This window comes from Egretta garzetta, unplaced genomic scaffold, assembly GCF_000687185.1.
Source record: "Egretta garzetta isolate BGI_Z169 unplaced genomic scaffold, ASM68718v1 scaffold514, whole genome shotgun sequence".
NCBI lineage: Eukaryota > Metazoa > Chordata > Aves > Pelecaniformes > Ardeidae > Egretta > Egretta garzetta.
The window spans coordinates 541,729-561,720 of record NW_009259483.1 but is presented as its reverse complement, the minus strand read 5'-3'; the positions used below and the strand labels follow the sequence as shown (position 1 = coordinate 561,720).

General features: G+C 41.4%; 1 protein-coding gene across 2 annotated transcripts in view; it reads left to right on the top strand.

Annotated features, from left to right (window-relative positions):
- ELMO1 (engulfment and cell motility 1) overlaps nt 1–19,613 on the top strand; it is a 314,062-nt gene extending 294,449 nt beyond the window's left edge. For both annotated transcript variants that reach the window (XM_009637203.2, XM_035892761.1), the window contains exons 19-22: nt 4,416–4,523; nt 8,188–8,270; nt 13,797–13,874; nt 18,407–19,613. In XM_009637203.2, the coding sequence (XP_009635498.1) occupies nt 4,416–4,523; nt 8,188–8,270; nt 13,797–13,874; nt 18,407–18,607 (470 nt within the window). In that variant the 3' untranslated portion in view covers nt 18,608–19,613. The remainder of the gene's footprint in view (nt 1–4,415; nt 4,524–8,187; nt 8,271–13,796; nt 13,875–18,406) is intronic.
- The last annotated feature ends 379 nt before the right edge of the window (nt 19,614–19,992 follow it).

Here is a 19,992-nt window from a genome sequence, read left to right as displayed (position 1 = left end):
CTGGAAAGAGAAAGCTTAAATTAAAACAAAATAATTAAGTGGAGATGAGTTTCCCATCTCTTGCTAGGATAAGTAACTCATGCTTCTGAATGAGAACACACACTTTGTCTTTTTTCTGCCAAGCCTCTTTGCTGCTGCTACTCCATCCCACCATCCATAGTCCCATAAAAAATAATATTCTGTGAGCGCGTGACTTGCTGAGAGGAACTGCTTAATCAAATATACCTCCAGCATTGCCACAGGTCAGTTATTCACCAGTCATTTGCAGGGCTTGCTGGCTTTCGTCTAAGCAGTTAAGACCAGTTAGAGTGAAAATGTGTCACTATGGTTGTATTAGAGAAAGACAATACAACGAAATAAAAAGGGTGAGTCCACATCCATCTATCTAAAATCAACACAAATACATATGTTTTCACTGATCCATTTAAAAGTACCTTCCCGTTGCTAAATCCATGAGGAAGATTTTCTTTGAACAAAAAACTTCTTTAGTAATCTGGAACGTATTTTGGGATAAAATGTATACTCTCAGATTTTTGTCCGTGCCTATCTATCTGAGCTATTTCCTCCCCAGATTCTAACTATAAAGCACTTCTGTGCTAACCACAACACTTCTTTACCTGGGATAGCATTGTTAAGGGCATATGAGTCATTGGCCGTTAATGCACTTGGAAATGCTATGTGAATGGCCAAGCACTCTGTAGCCCATCAGCAAAATGTTCTGTGCCCTGCTATTTGGACACAGTTTTGAATATTACTCTTCTAGCCAAATTGTAGCTGATTTTGTTATTTGGGAATTTTTTTTGACCTCATCTATAATCTTTAACATTGTGCTGCGATATATTTAACCCACTGGCTGCTCTAGCAATTATCTAAAAAACAGAGCAATTTGTTTGAAACCTTTTCAGGTTAAAAACCAGAATGATTAATTCTGTTTCCCGAAGAAGAATCTCTAGCACCTTAATTTGATTGCATCAGTGGTCAGTGAGCTAAAAGACATAAGGACTCACCGGGAAGTGTAAATGATGTAGTGTCCGGAAATTGCAATGAAACCACAAGCCCACATCATCTCTAAAGACTCCATGGTTAGCGACTGTCCTCCCTACAGCTGCTTGCTCTGAGGAAGGGTTTTACAGAGGCAGGCGTAATAACACTGGATACAAAATAAGGGTTGTAGCTCATAGGAGGGGCTTGGGCTTTGGGGCAAATTCGTAAGCCTGGGCCTAAAACCAAACCAAACTCCACTCCATCATGAACAGACGGTTGCCCCACTCCAGCTGTGTGCATACACACGGATCTGCCAGCTGTGGTGTACAGGGTCTATAGAGAAATGCCTGTCCCATCTTTAAAGCTTCTTGTGGCGCTTCAGCTCCGCAGACTTGGGTTTAAGAGCTTTGGGAGGGTATGGACGGTAGTTTGTTTTATAAACATCACTTTCTAATCATGGTAGAAAAGAGTTTTTTCTTTTGCTTTTTGTTTTGTTTTGTTTATCAGTTTAGAGCTGAAAGTAAATGCTGGCCATTTCCCACGTGCTGTTCTGTAATTAAGGTTTCTTTATCCTTTTTATCGGTGGAAACAATTTCGTATAATCTTTGACTGCAGCATTATTTTATACACTACTTCTCCAATAAAATTGTGTTCACCACCTGCACTACAGTAAAATAGCATGCATCCCATTTAAAACTGTTCCCCTCCGAGGCACTGAAATCACATGAGTGGGATATTATCTGATAAACTATTTGTAACATCATGCACAGCTGAAAAAACCATCCCAGCTGGTAAGGCTGAGGTGGTGGTAGAAGCAAGGGTTACTTCCCATCACCAACGTGCTGCTCATCCTCCTCAGCCTGGCCGGTGGCAGTCATTTCGTGGCTGTGGCCGAGGGAACCTCATTAGTTCCATTTGTAGGTTTCATTTAAGGGTTTTCCTCTTGACGGCAAAGCTGTGGTGCAGTGGCAGTTATTAGTGAGCCCACAGAAAAATCATGTTGGACACACTTCAAGCTACAGTCTATGGCTGTTAGTTCTTTAATTAACCTTGGGTTATGGCGAATTGCTGTAAAAGGCTCCACCAGCCTTCAGAGCTAGGGTTTCTTCCTATAAAACTCACCCCTTCCTAAAAACGAAGGAAAGACATTTTCACTGAGGGGTTTTTCCCTCTTCTATTATTGGAGCAGGGGGTCAAAACAGGAACAAGGTTACCAAAATGCTGTAACTGTGAGGAGGTTAAGAAGACCTTTTTCAAACCCCCACTAACACCAGCCCCATTTGTGCTAAACTGAAAGGAATTCTTTTTTTTCCCCAGTTATATCATCTTCTTGGCCGGGTTATTGAGCAAGTAGTGAGACCATGTTAGCTTTTATTAGGAAAACATGAGTGTTGTAATCTTAGAGACCGAAAGGTATCTTCCTTTGTATGGTCTCATAAGCAATGGGGTTGCAGCTAAAGCTAGACATGAGAGCCTCCTGCTACTGTTAGTAGGGGCGTTTCTTTAGGTAGGCAAGGGGCACAATGGTCTACAGTCGGATTCAATGGGGAATATTTTTTAAGTATCAGGTTTTGAAATGGTCCTGGTAGAGTTTCCTGTAAAAGGTACAAATCTAGAAAAGTTTCACACACATCCTTCCGAGACTCACAGACAGCCCAACGAGTTGCCTGTGTGTGTGCTCTTCAGATGAGAGTCTGCTGAATGAGGGCTTCTGCTTGCTCTAGTTTCAAATCCCTACAAAAGCTTTGCAAGTCGGGTTTTCCTCCTCACCCCATACTGTGCAACATCATATGTACAGCTACAGTCCCAGGCTGCTTGTATTGCAGGAGCTCTTTTTTTGTGTGCATCACAAAATCATAATCTCAGGCTCTTTACCATAAATCTTTCAGTGTTTTACATGCCTGCGTAGTAGCTAACCAGAACCTCTCCCATTGCCGTTTTGAGCGTTTGACAGTGGTTTGTAAGGTCTTTTGAAACCTTTCTGTAGAAGGGGCTACACACTCAGAAAGTGGTTTGAAGTGTGTGTGTGGTGTTCCCCCAAACATTTTTACCCACTGTGATAAAATTTAAAAGGACATGTGGATGCCCACTTTTGCCGTTCAAAGCTGAATTGCCTCTCTCCATGTTTTATTGCATTGCGTTTTAAGTGGCTGGCCAAGGGACTGGAGAGTGTCCTTTAGAAAGAAGTTGGGTCCATGAAACCAATGTTTTACTAACAGAGCCAAAACATCCTTCATTTGCTAACACCCCAAACGAGCTCACATATGCTGGCTCTGGTGGTTGTACAGCTCCTCCGACATTTTATCCAAACTGTGGCTCCATTTGCTCCTGGCGATTGCAGCACCGCGGGACTGTGTCAATGCTAACGTTTCCTCTAAATGGTCCCTTAGGCTGCTGCTTGGCATGGCATCAGCGCTGCCAGCAACGAGAGCAGCACAGAGGCAGAGAAGCCCTCTGCCCCCTCCACTGGCATTTTAACATCCTGCCTTGCACTGAACGTTTGGAGATTTATGGCTTGGATGTAACAAGATTGTATTTTTGACAGCTTAACATTATGTGATCTATTTATTAAACAGAAAATGCTCTGACAAGGAAGAGTAACCTCATTCTTGCCATTTCAGAAATTGGTAAGCGCCACCCTTGCACACTAGGCGGCCTGGTGGCCTGGCTCTGCAAAGGTGACGTTCTTCACAGGAGCAGATTTTAACAAATATTGTTAAGGTGGAATTACACCCTGCAAAGCAGGAGGTGGCAGGAGTTGTGTAAATATACATCTCCTAGGACGGGCTAAAATGCAAACTGGAGTGGAACTGCATGGTCACATGTATATTTGTGACCATGCAAAGCAGAGTTATCTGCAGGACAAGGGAGTTAACGTCTGCTTTTTACATCTTTGCATGTTTGTTATGTCCAGTTCCTCTGTAAATATGGGGGTGTTCTCCCATGTCTATAAAAAGACATGAGTCATAATTTTCATAAGTATGGGATATTTCAAATTTATCATCAGTTTTTGGGTGTCCCACACAAGACAGCTGGCAGGACTTAATTTCCACATAGTAGGTGCTAAAAATGAAACTTTTGTGGGTACATTAAAGTTAGCCATTCAAAGCTGTGGTTACTTAGCCAGTCTTCTGGCCATAAGGGTGTATAATATCATGTAAAGCTAAGTCAATTGTTTCTTGCTAGTATTTATTTTTGGAGCCAGTGACTGAATCAATACAAAAATGGTGTATTACTGCGGGCTTAATTTAATCAAGTAAAATTACTGAGCAAAGTCCCTGTCCTACTTTACATACACCCCACACATTCCTCCTCCTGAAAGAAGAAAGTCCTTCCCTGTAGTGCCTTGTTTGAGTAAGCTTTCTCCTATGCTATTGATAATGGTCATGAAGACATGTGAGTAACCTTGTTTAATGCATTTATTTTAACAGACAAGTTTTGGTATTGTCGACTTTCACCTAATCACAAGGTCTTGCACTACGGAGACTTGGAAGAAAGTCCCCAGGGAGAAGTCCCCCATGATTCCTTGCAAGATAAATGTAAGTCATGCACAAGGGTTGTGCTACTTTTGCTTCTTTTATTCTAGTTCCTCTTTATAACTCAGAGTAGTTTTCTCTTAACACAGGACATGATCAACAGCTCTTTTTATGGAGATAGAGAGCAGAGGACATTTCCTCCTGCATTCAAACACTGCTCTTCTGGTTTTGGCAAGTGTGTATGAGGACTGAGGTCAGCTTTCCAATGAGTTTATAATTCCATTCAGTTTGAAAATCTCATGCCTTTCACAAGGAGGAACACAGTTTATTTTCATTGCTCATCTAACTGCAGATGTCAAATAAAAACACTTGGGCATCTTCAGAAGCACATCCTGTCCATGGAGACAGATGTTTCTTCTGTGGCAAACAGTCTAGTGACTGAAGGCAGAGATCTTTTTCATTATTGTAGAGAGTAGACTTAAAGGTGGCACATTGCTGTGAACAGTATTGAGAGGACCTCGCAGTTGCCCTGTGCCCAACTGGGAGAGGACATGCCTTTGTGACAGCTCCTACCAGGGGATTTATCGGGATATTTTTTATGGACAAATGTCATTTTGGGGAGTGATTTTTTTTCAGGAAGTCATACTCTTGTGAAAATTTCTTCTTAGTCCTTCAATGTGAGTTGTAATTGTTTAACCTGCAGTCCTGGGAAAGTTTTTTGCAATGACTGAGATAATTACCAGTGTAGCTCTGTCACCAGAAAGTGACTCCAAGAAATCAAGCACTGAATTAAGGAATAATTTCTTTTTGTTCTTTTCTGAACCTCTATTAGTAATAAATGCCATTCTTGGCATTACTGAATTAGGCATGCTTGTATAAGTATTCCAGTTGGTAGCTCCACTTCTTTGATGGAATAGCAGAAAGACTCATTTTTCAGACACTGGAAATTTCTCCAGCCTGAAAATTTTGATGGGAGAAAATCAGTGATTTAAACTTTCCTGTGTGTTAGTAAAACAAAGGATTGTTTCTCTCTTCTTCTCCCCCAGCGTATCTCCAGGTAGCACCTTTTAAAATTTCTAAGTGCTCCCAGACGCAGTCTGGGAGGGAAAGTTTTTTTTGATGCTGGAGCCCTGGCATTTCGCAGTCACATTCCCTTGTTTTCATTGCCTTACAGATTGCCTCAAGGATGTTTCACGCTCTTACTGCAGTTTTGGCAGAATGGTAGGATGGGGGTTCACATCGCTGCACTGACACTGAAAGAATCTGTTTTTCTGGACAAGGCTTAGAGAAATAGCCCTTGAGTGTTAACAGTAGCATCAGAATGACAGAAGAAGAAAGAAGGTCACACTTGAACTGCAGGGACAGTTATGAAACCAGCAGTTCCCATATTTGTTTTCTCTGAGCAGACTTCCACACTCAAGCCCCTGACCCTGACTGCAAGTTTTATCTTGCATTTGCATTTTCCATAGGCTCTTTGAGCCTGCTTGGGAATGTCAGGACCCCACAGAAGGCTCCTACTTTAAGAACCACTGGGCCAGACCCACATGTTCCCAATGCATGTCTGCTGGCAGAGCAGATACTGATGCAGTTTGAGAAAGATACGGTTATTTCATCAATATCTCAGGTGTTCGGGCAATGAAGGATATGAATACCACCCACATTAGAGTTTAATTAAATGGAGTTGAGAATATTGCAAGATACAAGATTATAAAGTGGCACTATTGTTCGAAACGTGTCAGGCCAAATTGGCTTGGGATTTTATAGAAGATTTTCCAGAAATATTCTGGTGTTCTTTATATAGACTTACATTGAATTTTGAACTATAAAGGTCTGATTTTGATGACCACATTGTCAGCATTTGGGAGCTGGTCAACAGATAAAAGAGAATAGGTGTGTAAGAAAATGGAGGACCAAGAGAAGCAGCATAGGGCATTTTGTGTACTCCTTGCCAAGCTTGAATAAGTAGTGTCTATCTCCAAAAATAAATGGAGGGGGGAGGGCTAACCTTTTCACTTCCATGAATGTCACCTCTCTCTTCAGGCTGGCAGAGTTAAAAAGCTGTGCAGGCTCCAGCTGGGACAGAAAACAGCTGCCCTCTTTCTCAGGGCTTTCTCTGTCGCAAGCACATCACATCTGTGCTCACACCCTCCAGCATCTTGTAGTCAGCTTCTGATATCATCTGAAGTCTTTGATTCTATTCTTCTAAAGCAAGGAATAGACCAAGTTCCAGATAAATAAAGATCAGGATGTCACCTCAGTCTGTGGTCTCCCATAACTGCATTCCGGATCACAGATCCAGATGCAGCAACTGCATTCCAGATCACAGCGATCAAGTGTATGAAACCTGGAGAAAAGCCTTCTTGGTCGAGAGATCTAACTTGAGAAAACGCTACCTTATGCAATCAGAGAAATTATTTTTCTGAGCATCTTCAGCAAATGGCAGGAAATCTTTCTTCTTAAGACAACCTTTCTACCATAGTTGCTGTCAAATATCTCCTTTACCTCCCAGTTTGTCCTAGCTCGCTCTCTCCTCTCAAAAATAATCTCTCTTCTTGACCAAAAAGTAGGGGTGTGTCAGAGACATGAAAAGTCAGTGGGGCCGCAGCATGAAATACTGCGACTAAAGGCAGGAGAGGTTGAGTAGTGAAGAGCCAAATAACTTCAATTTCTTCTGGTTTTCCATGTAAAGAAAGTCCTTTAAAAATGTCTATTATATCCCATGCTATCCATTTGACCATAGTGCTGAGGTAATCTGTTATAAAATACATAGTGTTGCTGTACCCAGTAGAAGAGAAAATGCATTTCTCCTCTCCAGTATTTCCATGAGAATTTGTAAAGAACTGGGCAGTAACAGACTTTCATATTATTATGCTGTTCTATATATATGATGCTTTTCCTCAGCCACAAGGATAATGGATTATTTATAGATTGTAGAAACTGTCACTCACTGACCATAGTGTATTGTGGAGCATATAGATTCTCCATAATGTAATTACCATTGGAAAATTGACTTCCAGTTGAAACTCTGAGAAATTTATCTTTATGTTTTAGTGACCTCACTCTGTGAGTGAGTCTGAGCGGCAACAGCTTCCAACACTTTTTTCTTACCTTTTTTTTTTAATGATTTCTGATCATTTCATGTTTTAAAGCATTTGGAATGGGTCATTATAAGCCTTAGTAGTCCTTATTCCCCTTAATACCAGAAAGCGACTGAACTGCTGATGGGAGTGAAATAGAAAAATATTTGAAAAATTCTTACAAGCATTAACAGAAGGACAACAGCATTGAGCGAGGTAGGATCCAGCTCACCCAGCATCCTTTCTCCAGCAGAGACTTTACCTGGATGCCTAGGAAGGAGCAACAACAGGGCAAGCATATTACATCAGTAAGGCAGAACACAGTATACATTTTCTAGATATATGAGTACACATAGAAACTGCCCAGAGATGGGTACACACCTATATGAAGCACTCTTATCCAAAGTAGTCTCAACAGGCAACAAAAAGCAAACTCAGATTTTTATCCAGATGCCTGAAATTTTGTCAAGACTCATTGATTCCATTTTTAGTTGTTTTCTTCTGGTTTTCTTTCTTACAACAGGCTGGAAATGGCAAAGGAGGTGGCAATTTTGATACATTAGTCTTGCCTGTTTTTAGGCTCTGTAGCTTTTACACACTTTGGTTATAACTCATTTTCTGGTTTTTGCTTTTGTTTCTTTTTAATGCAGTGCCAGTGGCAGATATAAAAGCTGTTGTGACTGGGAAAGACTGCCCTCACATGAAGGAGAAAGGAGCTCTTAAACAAAACAAGGTATGGTTCTTAAATTGTTACAGACACGCACCCTGCAGAATACAAAGCTTGTCGAGTTGACCTTCCCTGAAGTAATACAGGTATTTTCCATTCCAGCCTGACACCTTTCTGTTTATGCAACACACTGTGTTTTCACCTCAGACCATTTGAGGTAAATTATTAGGATAGTCTGGTCTCCTTTACTCAGATTTCGTGGCAGATGTGCATTGTGATATGCCCAGAGCACATAAGGATAGTCTTCAGTAGTGGTGTCTTCTACCTCTAAAGCAAATGCTGCTACATAGCAGAGCAGCAATGATTGTTGGTACCTACTCCTATATTGTCTCTGATAAATAACTAGTTTGTTCCAGACGTATTCTCTAACGAGCTCACATTCAGTGAACATTGCCACATGCCAAATTTGCAATTAATGTACAGTTGATGGTAACTTCAGGTCCAATCAGGTAGAAAAACAACTGCCAACAAAAGGATGTAAGGTAAATGCTAGGCAATTAATGAGGTGTATGAAGATGTGTTCAGCAGTGCACTGGGGAAAAAATGTGCACGAAACAATGGTCAGCTTAAATTAGATTTATGCTGCCTTTCAGAGTTTCAGATCAAGAGCTGTGAACTGACAGTAGGACTCAAATTGTACAGTGCCAGAATCTTGCAGAGTTTTTGTTAGTAAGACTTGCCACTACAGCAAGAAGAAATTGAGTTACTAGCAAAGTCTGAAGTCTTTGGTAGTGATGGTCTTCATGCCATGTTGTATGAGGTATGTTCATAAATTTTCCGTTATGTCGTGCTGTCTGACCTTACAGAAAGGAGTAAGACTCTAATGATGTTCTAGAACCACACCCTGAGGTGTGGGAACCAGATCAGAGGATTTGAATCAGAATTTCTAGTCACCTGAAACTGAGAAATTTGGGTCCAACTATAAAGATATTTTGATGGGCAAAATAGTAAAGTTAAGAGTTCCTGCTTCGGCACTTTAAAAATAAAAGGCATGCATTTAATATTCAAATAAATATTGGAAAAAACAGTTCTGATTGATAGGAACCACAGAAATTAAAGGCACTGTCAAAACTACATCACACAATTTTTGCAGCTTCATAGCTGCAACTTTTCTTTCCTTAACTATAACCAGATATACAGAGCATCTCAAGTATTCTTTGCCTATTTCTCAGACATGGTTTGCTCTAAGTCAATCAGGATGCAGTCATCTCCTTTCAGCATTGGCTTTACATGGCTGGAAATTAAAAAGTCAAGCCAAGCCAGGAAAAAAATCCCGGGATTTTTTTCATCAGTCCTTGTTGATTTTCTGAATCAGGGCACTAACACACACACACACACACACACACACACTAGATTGCATACAACTCCTACCTCATGTTACAGCTGAACCATCAACAGCATTTGGCTGGGGCATTTATATGATGCATATAGAGTATTTTTAGTGCTTCCTTGTCTTAGCACTCATATGTCCACACAAAAAGGAAAGATGAGACGAAGGAAAGCAGTGGGTGGCAGTGATGGAAGTGTGTCATCTTTATGGAGCAGTAATGTCTAGATAGTATTTAATGCTAAATAGCAGTGCTGCAGATGAGTTTGTCCTCAGCTGTCAGCATCACCCCATTTCCTCAGGTAAAATTGCTTTGGACTGGCATAAAACTGCTGGGTGAGAATGTGAAGATCAGGAGTTGATAGGCAGCATGGCTGCTTCCATAGCTGGAGCATTCCATTTGTGATCCCAGCAATAATAATTATGATGTTTTTACTGTTTCTGGTGTGGTGGGGGACTTGGGGGATTGGGGTTTTTTTTTCCTTCCTCAATTCCTTGGTTTTTCCCCTGAGAATCACAGAATTTGTGAAATTAGCTGCATCCCAATCAAACTGTCATGCGCGGTATTGCAACTACTTAACTGACATCATAGCAATAACATCATTGTTTGTGGAGTACCAGGTTGATGTGGACAATGAAATGAAAATAATAATTAAAAAAAAAAGGCAGACACAGAATGCAATTTGGCTGAGTTCGATGTATGAAACCATTCTCTTAATGAAATTTCACAATCAGTGATATATTTTTAAGAGGCCTTTTCATCCTGCTCTTCCTGTGTTACATATATGACGACCACCTTAATGTTTATTCATTGGCAGAAAAGAAAATTGAATGGCAGAATGCCACTGCTATGAACATAGCTGGAATTGGCAGAACGTCCGTAACAAAGGCTTCAGTGTCTCTTCGTTTGCTGGCACATGGTCGTTATTCTTCCAGCGAGACCATTTAGAAATAAATAAGAGTTAAACTGAATTGGAATTGCATGTATATATAAAGCTGGAATGACTTGATAGGACCAGACCAAGATCCATTGTTGTGCATCTTGCTTGTGTTTTTAAATTAGGTTTAATTTTAAAGCCCTCATTTCTGACTCTCGAGTAATATTAATGAATTTGAAGGAAATGAAATATATTAGATTTTGCAGCCTTCAAAACAAAGCATGAGAGAATAATTCGGAAAAAACATTGCCGTGTATTTCCATGTGTTCTAGCAACCTTTACTTGCCGATGTGGCAAGCTTCAGGCTTGGTGCCTTTTTAGTCAGCAGAAATGGTTCTGCTCGCTTCCCTCTTCTGCAGCTTCTCGTCTCTTTTACTTCATGTTGGTTGAACAAGTTCCCTGCCACTGCATGTATAGATAGTTCTCGGGGGTGGGGGAGGAATCTTCTGGCTCTGGCAAGCAAACTTAACATGGCTGTGGTCTCAACCTTCAGCAAAGACGTGCTGGTTTTAAGGCTGTTGATGACAGAGTAGGCAGAGAGTAGTAAGGTCATTCCAGCTGCATGGGATCACTCAGCCGTAGGCACCTAAAATGCCTCTTCATCAAAAATAGCTTGTCTCTGGCCCACGTGAGGAGCCAGCAGAGACTGTGGGAGAGAGAAGCTCCGAGCATGGGAGAGCAAGCTTCCCCTCACACCACCCGCAACAGATTTTCCTGCAGAGTTGAAACCAAGGAGTGGGAAGTGTCCAGCCAGCAGGTGCAGAGTCTCTTGTTCCCTATTTTCAGTGAAGCTCAAAAGAGAGGCACGTCGTGGGCACCAATACTGTTACCTTGGACAAGCATCTAAGGAAGGGCAGAGGTCTGAAATGTGCAAGGGTGGAACGAGTGAGGAGTTCGGCAGGTTGAGGTGGGAGAGGAAGAAAGTAAAACAAAGAGGGAAGGAGCATGTTGGAAGGAATGGGAGAGAAGAAAGACCAGAGTGCAAGAGAAACTGGTGGAAAAAGCTGGAATGGAAAATTACTTTGAGAAAGGTTGAGAGGTAGGACAGAAAAGGGAGAAGAAAGCCACAGATGGCTGATGGAGACTGGCCAGTTTTCCTTTAGGAATTGCCGATTCCTCAAAATCCCCTGTCACTGGTGGGAATGTAATAAAACCAAGTGGGGGTGCCTGACAAGTCAGCCAGCTCAGCCACTCAGACTGCCATCGGCATGGAGGGCCACTTGGCAACTCCAGCTCCTTAGGCTTCCATTTCCCTTGACAGTTTGCTGTGCATGAGTTGACGGAGACGCTGGCACCTGGAAGCTGTAATTCCTGAGCCTTTAGTCTCCAGAGCAGCCAGCGAAGAAGCTGAACTGGAGCCAGGGCTGCCAAACTCCCACTTTCCCCCATAAAGGGAAGCTTGGTGCCCTAAATGTAGCCCTTTCCCATTCTCTGCCTGACTGGGACTGACCAAACCTGTGGCTCCCTGGGATACTCCTCTTTCGGGCAGGGTTTTTCTCTCCTTTTCCTTTCTTTGAGATGAACAAAAACTTCAATCCCTTGGAATTTCCCAGAGGACAAATATACAGGAGCCAGGCCTGTGGGATCGTTGTTGACCTTCATGAAATTCAGGAAGAGCATAGTAGAGCAGTACAAGTCCTTTTTTCAGTGATACATTTTATTTTCACAACCTCAGTTGCATGACTTGGCATGTTCTGTCAGTAATTTATAACACTCTGTGAGGAGATAATGCCAGGTTTGTGTGGGCAGAGGTAAATTTGTTTCTGTAATGAGGGACATCACTCTTAATATGGTGTGGCTGAGAGACATGCCTAAAACACAAAAAGGCTATGTGAGCCGTGAGCCATTTTTTTGCTGAGTGTACCAGCACTGCTGGTATCTGCAGCTTCCGTGAGGATTTAACACAGACTTGTCTCCTGTGGCTTGGCAATACAGCAAGTTGAATCTTGTAACTAAACTCAAGGAAACCAAGAGCATTTCCCATGAGAAGCCTGATCTCTGATCATCCAAGATTATCCTTAAGGATTGCAAGTTTTATGAATCAGACTCTGCTCTTAATCACACAAGGTCAAAAATGAAATAATCCTTACTGAAATCCAAAGACCTACGTCTGCTTCAGACCAGGAGATCAGGGGTAGAAATCTAGAGCAATGTGTGCGCTGCAGTCCCCGCCATCAATTCTTCCTCTTTAAAACTTAGTGTAGCAAATATAAGGAGCCACGCTCTTGTCGCTGCTGGCAGCATACGGACTGTCGTCAGCTGGGGGTCAGCAAAGGTGATCGGTATTATGAGGCTCAGGAAGCCAAGAAGCAAAAAGAACAGGACGTATGATACAGATCAAAGTATTACGAGTCAGCACTCTCCTCTGTAGCCAGGGTTTTTTCCACAGAGTTATTATATCCATATCCACTAGCTTGCCAGTTGTGAAATCCTTGTAACGGCACTTGTAGCGATGTGTGCAGCAACCATGATAACGCAACATCTTTACATGCTCACTGCTGGCCAGGGCAAGTTCATTATTTATTCAGATTGGATGGGCTTTCCCCATAGGAACCCAGGTCCAGGTGACTTTTAGGGAAGGTCCGTGCTTAATGAATTCACTTTGGCACCTTTGAAATTCCAGCTTGAATGCTGAGGGGAAAAAAGATTATTGGTTTTTCCTTTCCTGAGATTCATTTGGGTCGGTATGACTAAGTAACCCAAATAATTCAATTTGACTGAGACTACTGATTCTGGTTCAGGTGGAGACAAAATGACAGAAATCTCTTGAGAATGAATAATTTAATAGATTTCCATCAGTGAAAAGAGCGTAAGTATATACCAGGAGATTAACTGTCCTGGCAAGATTTTTGACACAGGGAATCAAACCTTGCAGAACTTTGCAAGTTTAATCTGTACAAATTGAAGAAAACATGGGTCTTCACGAAGAGTTTGTTGCAAGTGTACTATTACGGTTTATATTGATTTTAGTCCTCGCCATTGCCTAGCTCAAATCTAAACTCAAATGCTACAGTAATCCATGACCGAGCAAGCTGCAGTCAGTGGTGGTGGTGGGGAGTTTGTTCTGACTGAAGCATCGGTGTTTGGGTTTTTGCTGTGCCAGTCTGTTGCAATGGTCTGGTACTGCTGCAGCTTTGGCCAGGCAGGAGAGTACCATAACCTGTTTTTCTGCTTGTTTTGGGGAATAAGTGGTAGGAAAGACAGACAGACCTGGATGCATTAATGCCTCTCTCATGCAGCATTAATATATGTTTCTTTGTATTCCAGGAGGTGCTAGAGCTTGCTTTCTCTATATTGTATGACTCGAGTGGCCAGCTGAATTTCATTGCTCCAGACAAGCATGAGGTAAGTCAAGTTCAGAGTACGGAAACTTCTTTGGAGCCCTTTTAGTTGCTTTATGGCAGTGATCAGCTTTATAAGAATGGTCACCCTGGCAGAGAGTGCAGGTCCATCTGAACCTGTGTCATGTCTCAGCAAACTGAAAGCAGAGGGATTAGTATGGGAGCAAGACCTTCTGCAATTTTCATGCATATCCTGAGCCACAGAAGGAACATGTTTGGTATTTGTACATCACAGAGCACATGGGGGTCCAAGTTCAAGATCAGTATTTCTAAGCCCTTCTGAAATATGAACTGTAAGTAAGAGAAAGAAGAGGGCTTGGGCAGACTTGACAGTTTCTGCAGACCTTGCTCACTATTTCTTAGTGTAGTAAAGATTTCTCCTGGTCTGCTCTACCTGGGACAATTTTTGCTGTGTGTTCACTTTCGTGAGCTTTAGTTTGACACTGAAGATGTATTCAGCCAAGCTCTTAAAGAATCGCTGCCATCCTCCGCTCATCTTGATGATGCCAGTATAATCAGGAGAGGTTATACCATCGCTGGGTCTCAATTTCAGCCAAAGGCTTGTATTCTCCAGGAGAGCATACCCACTTACTCTTAGTTTCACATTGCTTAAGACCGTTCATGACAGATGATCATAGAAGGTCCTCTTTATTGCATCTCCATAGGGGTTGTTTTGCAATGGGTGTCACTTGTATGAAGACAGTGTAAATACCAATAATAGCAAGGCAGAATGACAGCCTCCTCCCTGCTTCCTTCTCTTACTTGAAAACACAAGAAAATAGACAACATCATTACCTTTTGGAAGGTGATGGTAATTTACATAATTATGTGGAAGCATTGGGTGTCTTTTCTCTCAAAGAACTTCCAAGTAAAGATTTAGCATAATGCATTATAGTAAAAAATAAAGAAAGGATAAGGTTTTTCCTTCTTATTTCTAAAGCAACAAGAGTGAGTGTTCTGTTTGCACACTTATTTTGTGGTGTCACATTTGGTCTCAGTTCAGGACACTGTGTTAAGGTGATGAAACACAGAAGATTGCAGTAAGCTGCATTATACTGCGGTGTTACTGAAGTGCATGAAATTGCATTACAAGTGAAGTGTATTTAGTTACACAGCTTCAACATTTGTAGTTCTGGTTTAAAACCTTCAGATAAATGTTCATTTTAGGAGACAAAATTAAGTTATGCTCATTTTGGTTTTCCTGGGGATTAATATCTGAGTGTCATTTTCAAGTATGTTCATTCCAGAGAAATATTTGCTGGTCAGTTGTGATCTAAGAGAAAGCAGATATAGGATCCCAGGCATAATGTGCCATTAGAGCTGTAGGTCTAAGCAAAGCACGATTGTCTTCATCCTCTGAACTGAACAAATGTTAGATGCTTTCTGATACCAATTCTCCAGAAACTGAATTCTACTCTGTTTCAGCTCATAAGAGCAAATGGTCATGAAATTCAACAAATTTTTCAGCCATTTATATCTCAAATATAGCGTATGGCTACAGTTGTCAGCTACTGATGGGCAGCAGCATTGTGAGATGCACTAACCCAAGTGCTCGTGATTGCGTTGACACACCTATTATTTTTATTTCTCTTTTTGATCTTGTACAGCTTCTTAGAAACAAAATGAATCTGTTCACAAAAACGGCCAGAGGCAGCAGTCTCTGCAGTTGCTTGACAATTCCAATGGACTGTTTTCAAAAGGGCATCTCACTTCCTCTGTACTTTTCCGTGGCCTGCAGAAGAGTGAGTGGTAATTAGAGCAAAAAGTGCAAATGTTCAGAGGGAGCACCCACAAGGAATGGCAAGTAGCATGTTATGAAGCCCGTGACTCTTTGTCAAAGTAACCGGGGTGCTTGTCAATAGAAGTGCTAGTTTAGCAGTGTTGACAGCTTGGGAGATTTGGTGGGTGACATCTTAAGATTTAGAAAGCTTTGTGTGAAGCACCAGGAATGATGTTAGTACATGACAATTTCAGGTCAGACTTACAGAGTTTTTTCAAGCACTTCTACAGTGTTCATGATTGTAGGATGAGGTCTGAATGTGGGAATTGAGCGTGTCCTAAAACCAAAAATTGAACAAGGATCATAGGATGAACCTTGGGGGTGTCCCCAGTCTGACCTCGTGCTGAAAGCAGGGTGGAGCTGAGCTCAGACCAGGTTGCTTGAGGCTGCATCCAGATGGATGAAGCCTACATAACCTTTCTGGTTATCTGGTTCCACTGACTCAGAAGTATTTCTTTAATAAAGGTATTTCTTTAATAAAATCTCATTACTGAACCAGTATCATTGAGATTTGGACCTCATTCTTACACACTTTAGTTTGGCAATACCCTTAGCCATCTGTTGGAGCTTACTGGTAGCCAGAGGATTCAGCACTGTGAGATCACTCCATCGTATTTGTTTTTCATTTAAATACTAATAGCTGGTTTCAGCTACATAGCAAAAAGGTGGATTAATCTTATCCTTGATTTTTGACAGAGAAACTGATGAGGGAGGCTATAATTAGGTTTCATTGGAGTTTTATGAAAATGAATCTGTAGTAAATTAATTTTTCAGTGGCTCTTAGTCTGTTTTGCATATTAAAAAGAAAAAAGCTTCTGAATGAATGCCTCTGTTTTTCCACCACCTCATTAGGATTTCTCTCTGCTCAAAATGTACAGGAGTTTAATTAGATGCACTTGCCAATATGGAGATTAGAGAGGAAGCCCCTTTTCCAGGCCATTGCACACATCTGAATTGTGGCCAGAATTTGGTTTCTGTGGGCCCTGAATGAGTTATATCTGGAAGAGGAGAGAAATGCAGTTCTACTTTCTGGCTCACTGGGATTCCTCCCCAGAGAAAGCGCTGGCCGTACTAACTGAGCAGGTGATGGACGATCTACGTCAGGGGCTGCATCTGCTGAACGGATGCTCTGCGCTTCTGTAACCTCAGCAGAGCCTTTTGCCTTTCTGTTCCTTTCCTCAAAGTGAATTCTGGGAAAACTTTCCCAAAGAAAGCTTTCAAGCTGATCATAAAACAGTATGGTCTGTTCAAAACTGATTACATTTCTAGGATAGCTTCTTCCTTTTCCTGATGTTCTGTGTACACTCCACAAAAACTGCATGCTTCAAAAGTCTTCAGTGACACACTTTGAGAGCCTAGAATAGGCAGGCTGAGTTGTTTCTTTAGTACTTGTTAGCAGGACAGCACGAACCCTAAAGTCTCTTCCGTATAGCTAATCTCATACTAAAGCTGCGGCTTGGCTTACCAACACCCCGGGTGAAATCCTAGCTCTGCTACTGTTTTGTTACTGACTTAAATGGGTCGGATTTCACTTTGGATGTTGAAGTGTGTTAACCATCCTATTTTAAAAATATGCCCTTTTTCTGGATGAAGACATACCCCAGAAGGGGTTTTCTCTCTCTTCCTTAAAAATAATTCTCATTTTTGCTCTAGGATGAAGTCGACCATGGCTATCTTTAAACTTGGCGGTATCATGTAGCAAATGGTCAGCTAAATTTAAAATCCATTTTTTGGCATGAAATCTAGCAGAAGTATTTGTAAGATAAAAATTCAGTTACGGTTGATTTAATTTTCTCCTGCAAACTAGGACACAAGTTCATGATTGAAATCTTTATTTTTAGATTATAGCATTTGAGTACTTCTGTTCATAGTTGAATAACCGTCTTGTAGTAATAAATGGAAGTGACTTATTTGATAGAAGTTGACTCTAGATCACCAACCTCCCTTGGGTTTGTTCCTCATTTAAAATGGTTATTCAGCCCATGTTTACCTCAAGCTGTCAGCTGTTGGGAAAGATGGCATCTCCTATTAGGAAAAAGCTAACAGTAAGGAAGGGGGTTTAGAGGCCAGTTCAGCATTTGCGGCATGAAGAATTACACCATGTAGCTTGGCATTTAATTTTCATTAAAGACGCAGCATTGATTGACTCTGCAGTTTTCACAATATGTTATTTTGTGTAAAACAGTGGTAAAGTAGGCAGAGATACATGAGAGCCGATCTTTGTGTAGGTCAATTGATACCACTTAATCTGTAGGAAAGTCAACCGTGATAAAACTAGAGATACAGGATTTCTTACACAAAGAGTCAAGAAGGATTTTGGGTGGGACTCAATTTACTTGACTTAGCTGTCTTGAAATTAAAAGTTTGGTGTATGATAATCAGGCTCTTTCTGTAAGTATTGGGGAAAGAGAAAGAGGGGGAGGAGGTATCTCCAGAGGTTCATTGTCCTAAGTCAGGCGGCGTTCTTTCTCCTGTAACTATTGAAGAATATTCAACAAGAAATTTGGAGGAGATACCTAACTATCAAACAGCTAAACGTTGGGATTTCTTCCCATTTTTAGGGAATTGTTAGTCCATTTTTGGAGCTGTTCAGTGGAACATGCCTTCTTCATGATAGGAGCTAATAAAATGAATCAATCTCATTTTAGGTCTCTTCATAAGTCCCTGTGAGAGCAGTAACTGTAGAGGACCAGGACGGGCAAGCGGTTCATGTACAGAAAGTTATTAATGATAGTTTTTATCTTTTCCCTGTGCAGTATTGTGTATGGACCGATGGGCTGAATGCCCTCCTTGGGAAGGATATGTTGAGTGATCTAACACGGAACGACTTAGACACGCTGCTCAGCATGGAGATAAAGCTACGCCTCCTTGACTTGGAAAACATACAGATCCCAGATGCTCCCCCACCTATCCCAAAGGAGCCCAGCAACTACGACTTTGTTTATGACTGTAACTGAGGCTGCCACTGAAACTTGCTTTGAAACTGGAAATATTATAACTGGAGAGATATTAAAAAAAAAAAAAGAAGAGTGTGAGGAAAAAAGAAACCCACTTGTGCACCTTGGATTTTGGCTTTGGGGAGGGGTGTAGAAACAGTTGCATTCCTCCCTGTTCCCTGCATCCCTTCCTTCCCCATTCCCATCTTCCCCATTGCTCATCCAAATCCACATTGCTTTAATTAACTTGTAATTGCAGGCCATTGGCCTTGCTTAAGGCAAAGACTGCCCTAAGAAGCACCCTCCCGAGGACTTTTTTTACATTTTTAATACTGGAATAGACATTCTTAACTAAAGGGCGATGTTATCAAACTGCATGCCTGTGAAACCCACTTGGCAGGGCAGAGGCTTTAACTGGAAGGAGGAGGGAGGTAGGGAGCAGAAGCAGCTACTGTAAGCGGAAGATTTCCCTAGACACTCCCAAGAGTCTGCTCACAACTGAATCCAATGCGATGATGAAAATCGTTAACTGCTTCCCATTGCTTGCACCATTCGTCACTGTCATTATTCTTTCCACTGCATCTCGACTCTTGCCACCAGCCTTCACCCAACCGATCGGCTCCCAGAACGGAAAGTCTGCAGGTTTTTGCTGTACCATACGCTGCAATGCTGCAACAGCTTTTAACTTCTTTTCCTCCCAGCTCTTAAATAGCCCCACACTTAGCAGATCACTCGCACAAACTGTGTATGAAGCCACTAGCGTGCCCCATCCCTATAGCGTTCCCTAAGCCTCAGTTGCCTCTAAAATTGGCTTGTTGCTATTCAAAGTGATTTTTATTTTCTTGGTCCAAAGTTCAACAGTAATTTCCACAAATTAATTACAAACGCCAAACATCCAGGTTTACATTTTTGTCATTGCTACAGTGTTATGAATTTGCAAGGGATTTTTTTTGTACGGGTTCTAATTTTTTTATTTTATTTTGCCAAACAAATATATTTAATGAAAACTAATTTCATTGTGAGTACTTTTGGGGGACAATATTTTTACTTAATTTCCATTTGGAACATTTGCCCTGAAGGGAAAAAATAATATTTCCCTTCAACTTCACTGTTGAATAAAAATCTAAGTTGTGATGATTCTTGGAACTTGGTTTTTCTTCTGAAGTTGTCCTTTATTCTTTATGGTTCCCAGCAATTCTGAAGCATTTGGTACAAAGAGGAGAGGAAAAGGGTGGAACCTTTCTCAGATAAGAAACCTGATCTAATTTGCTTGTTTGTTTGTTTGTTTGTGGTGACAAGGATGAGATGCATCCAGAGATCTCCACTGCCAATGGTACATGAGCCTTCCTGTGAGAAGGACCCTTTGTGAAATCTGAAATCACAGCATACCGACGTGCTCATGGCCA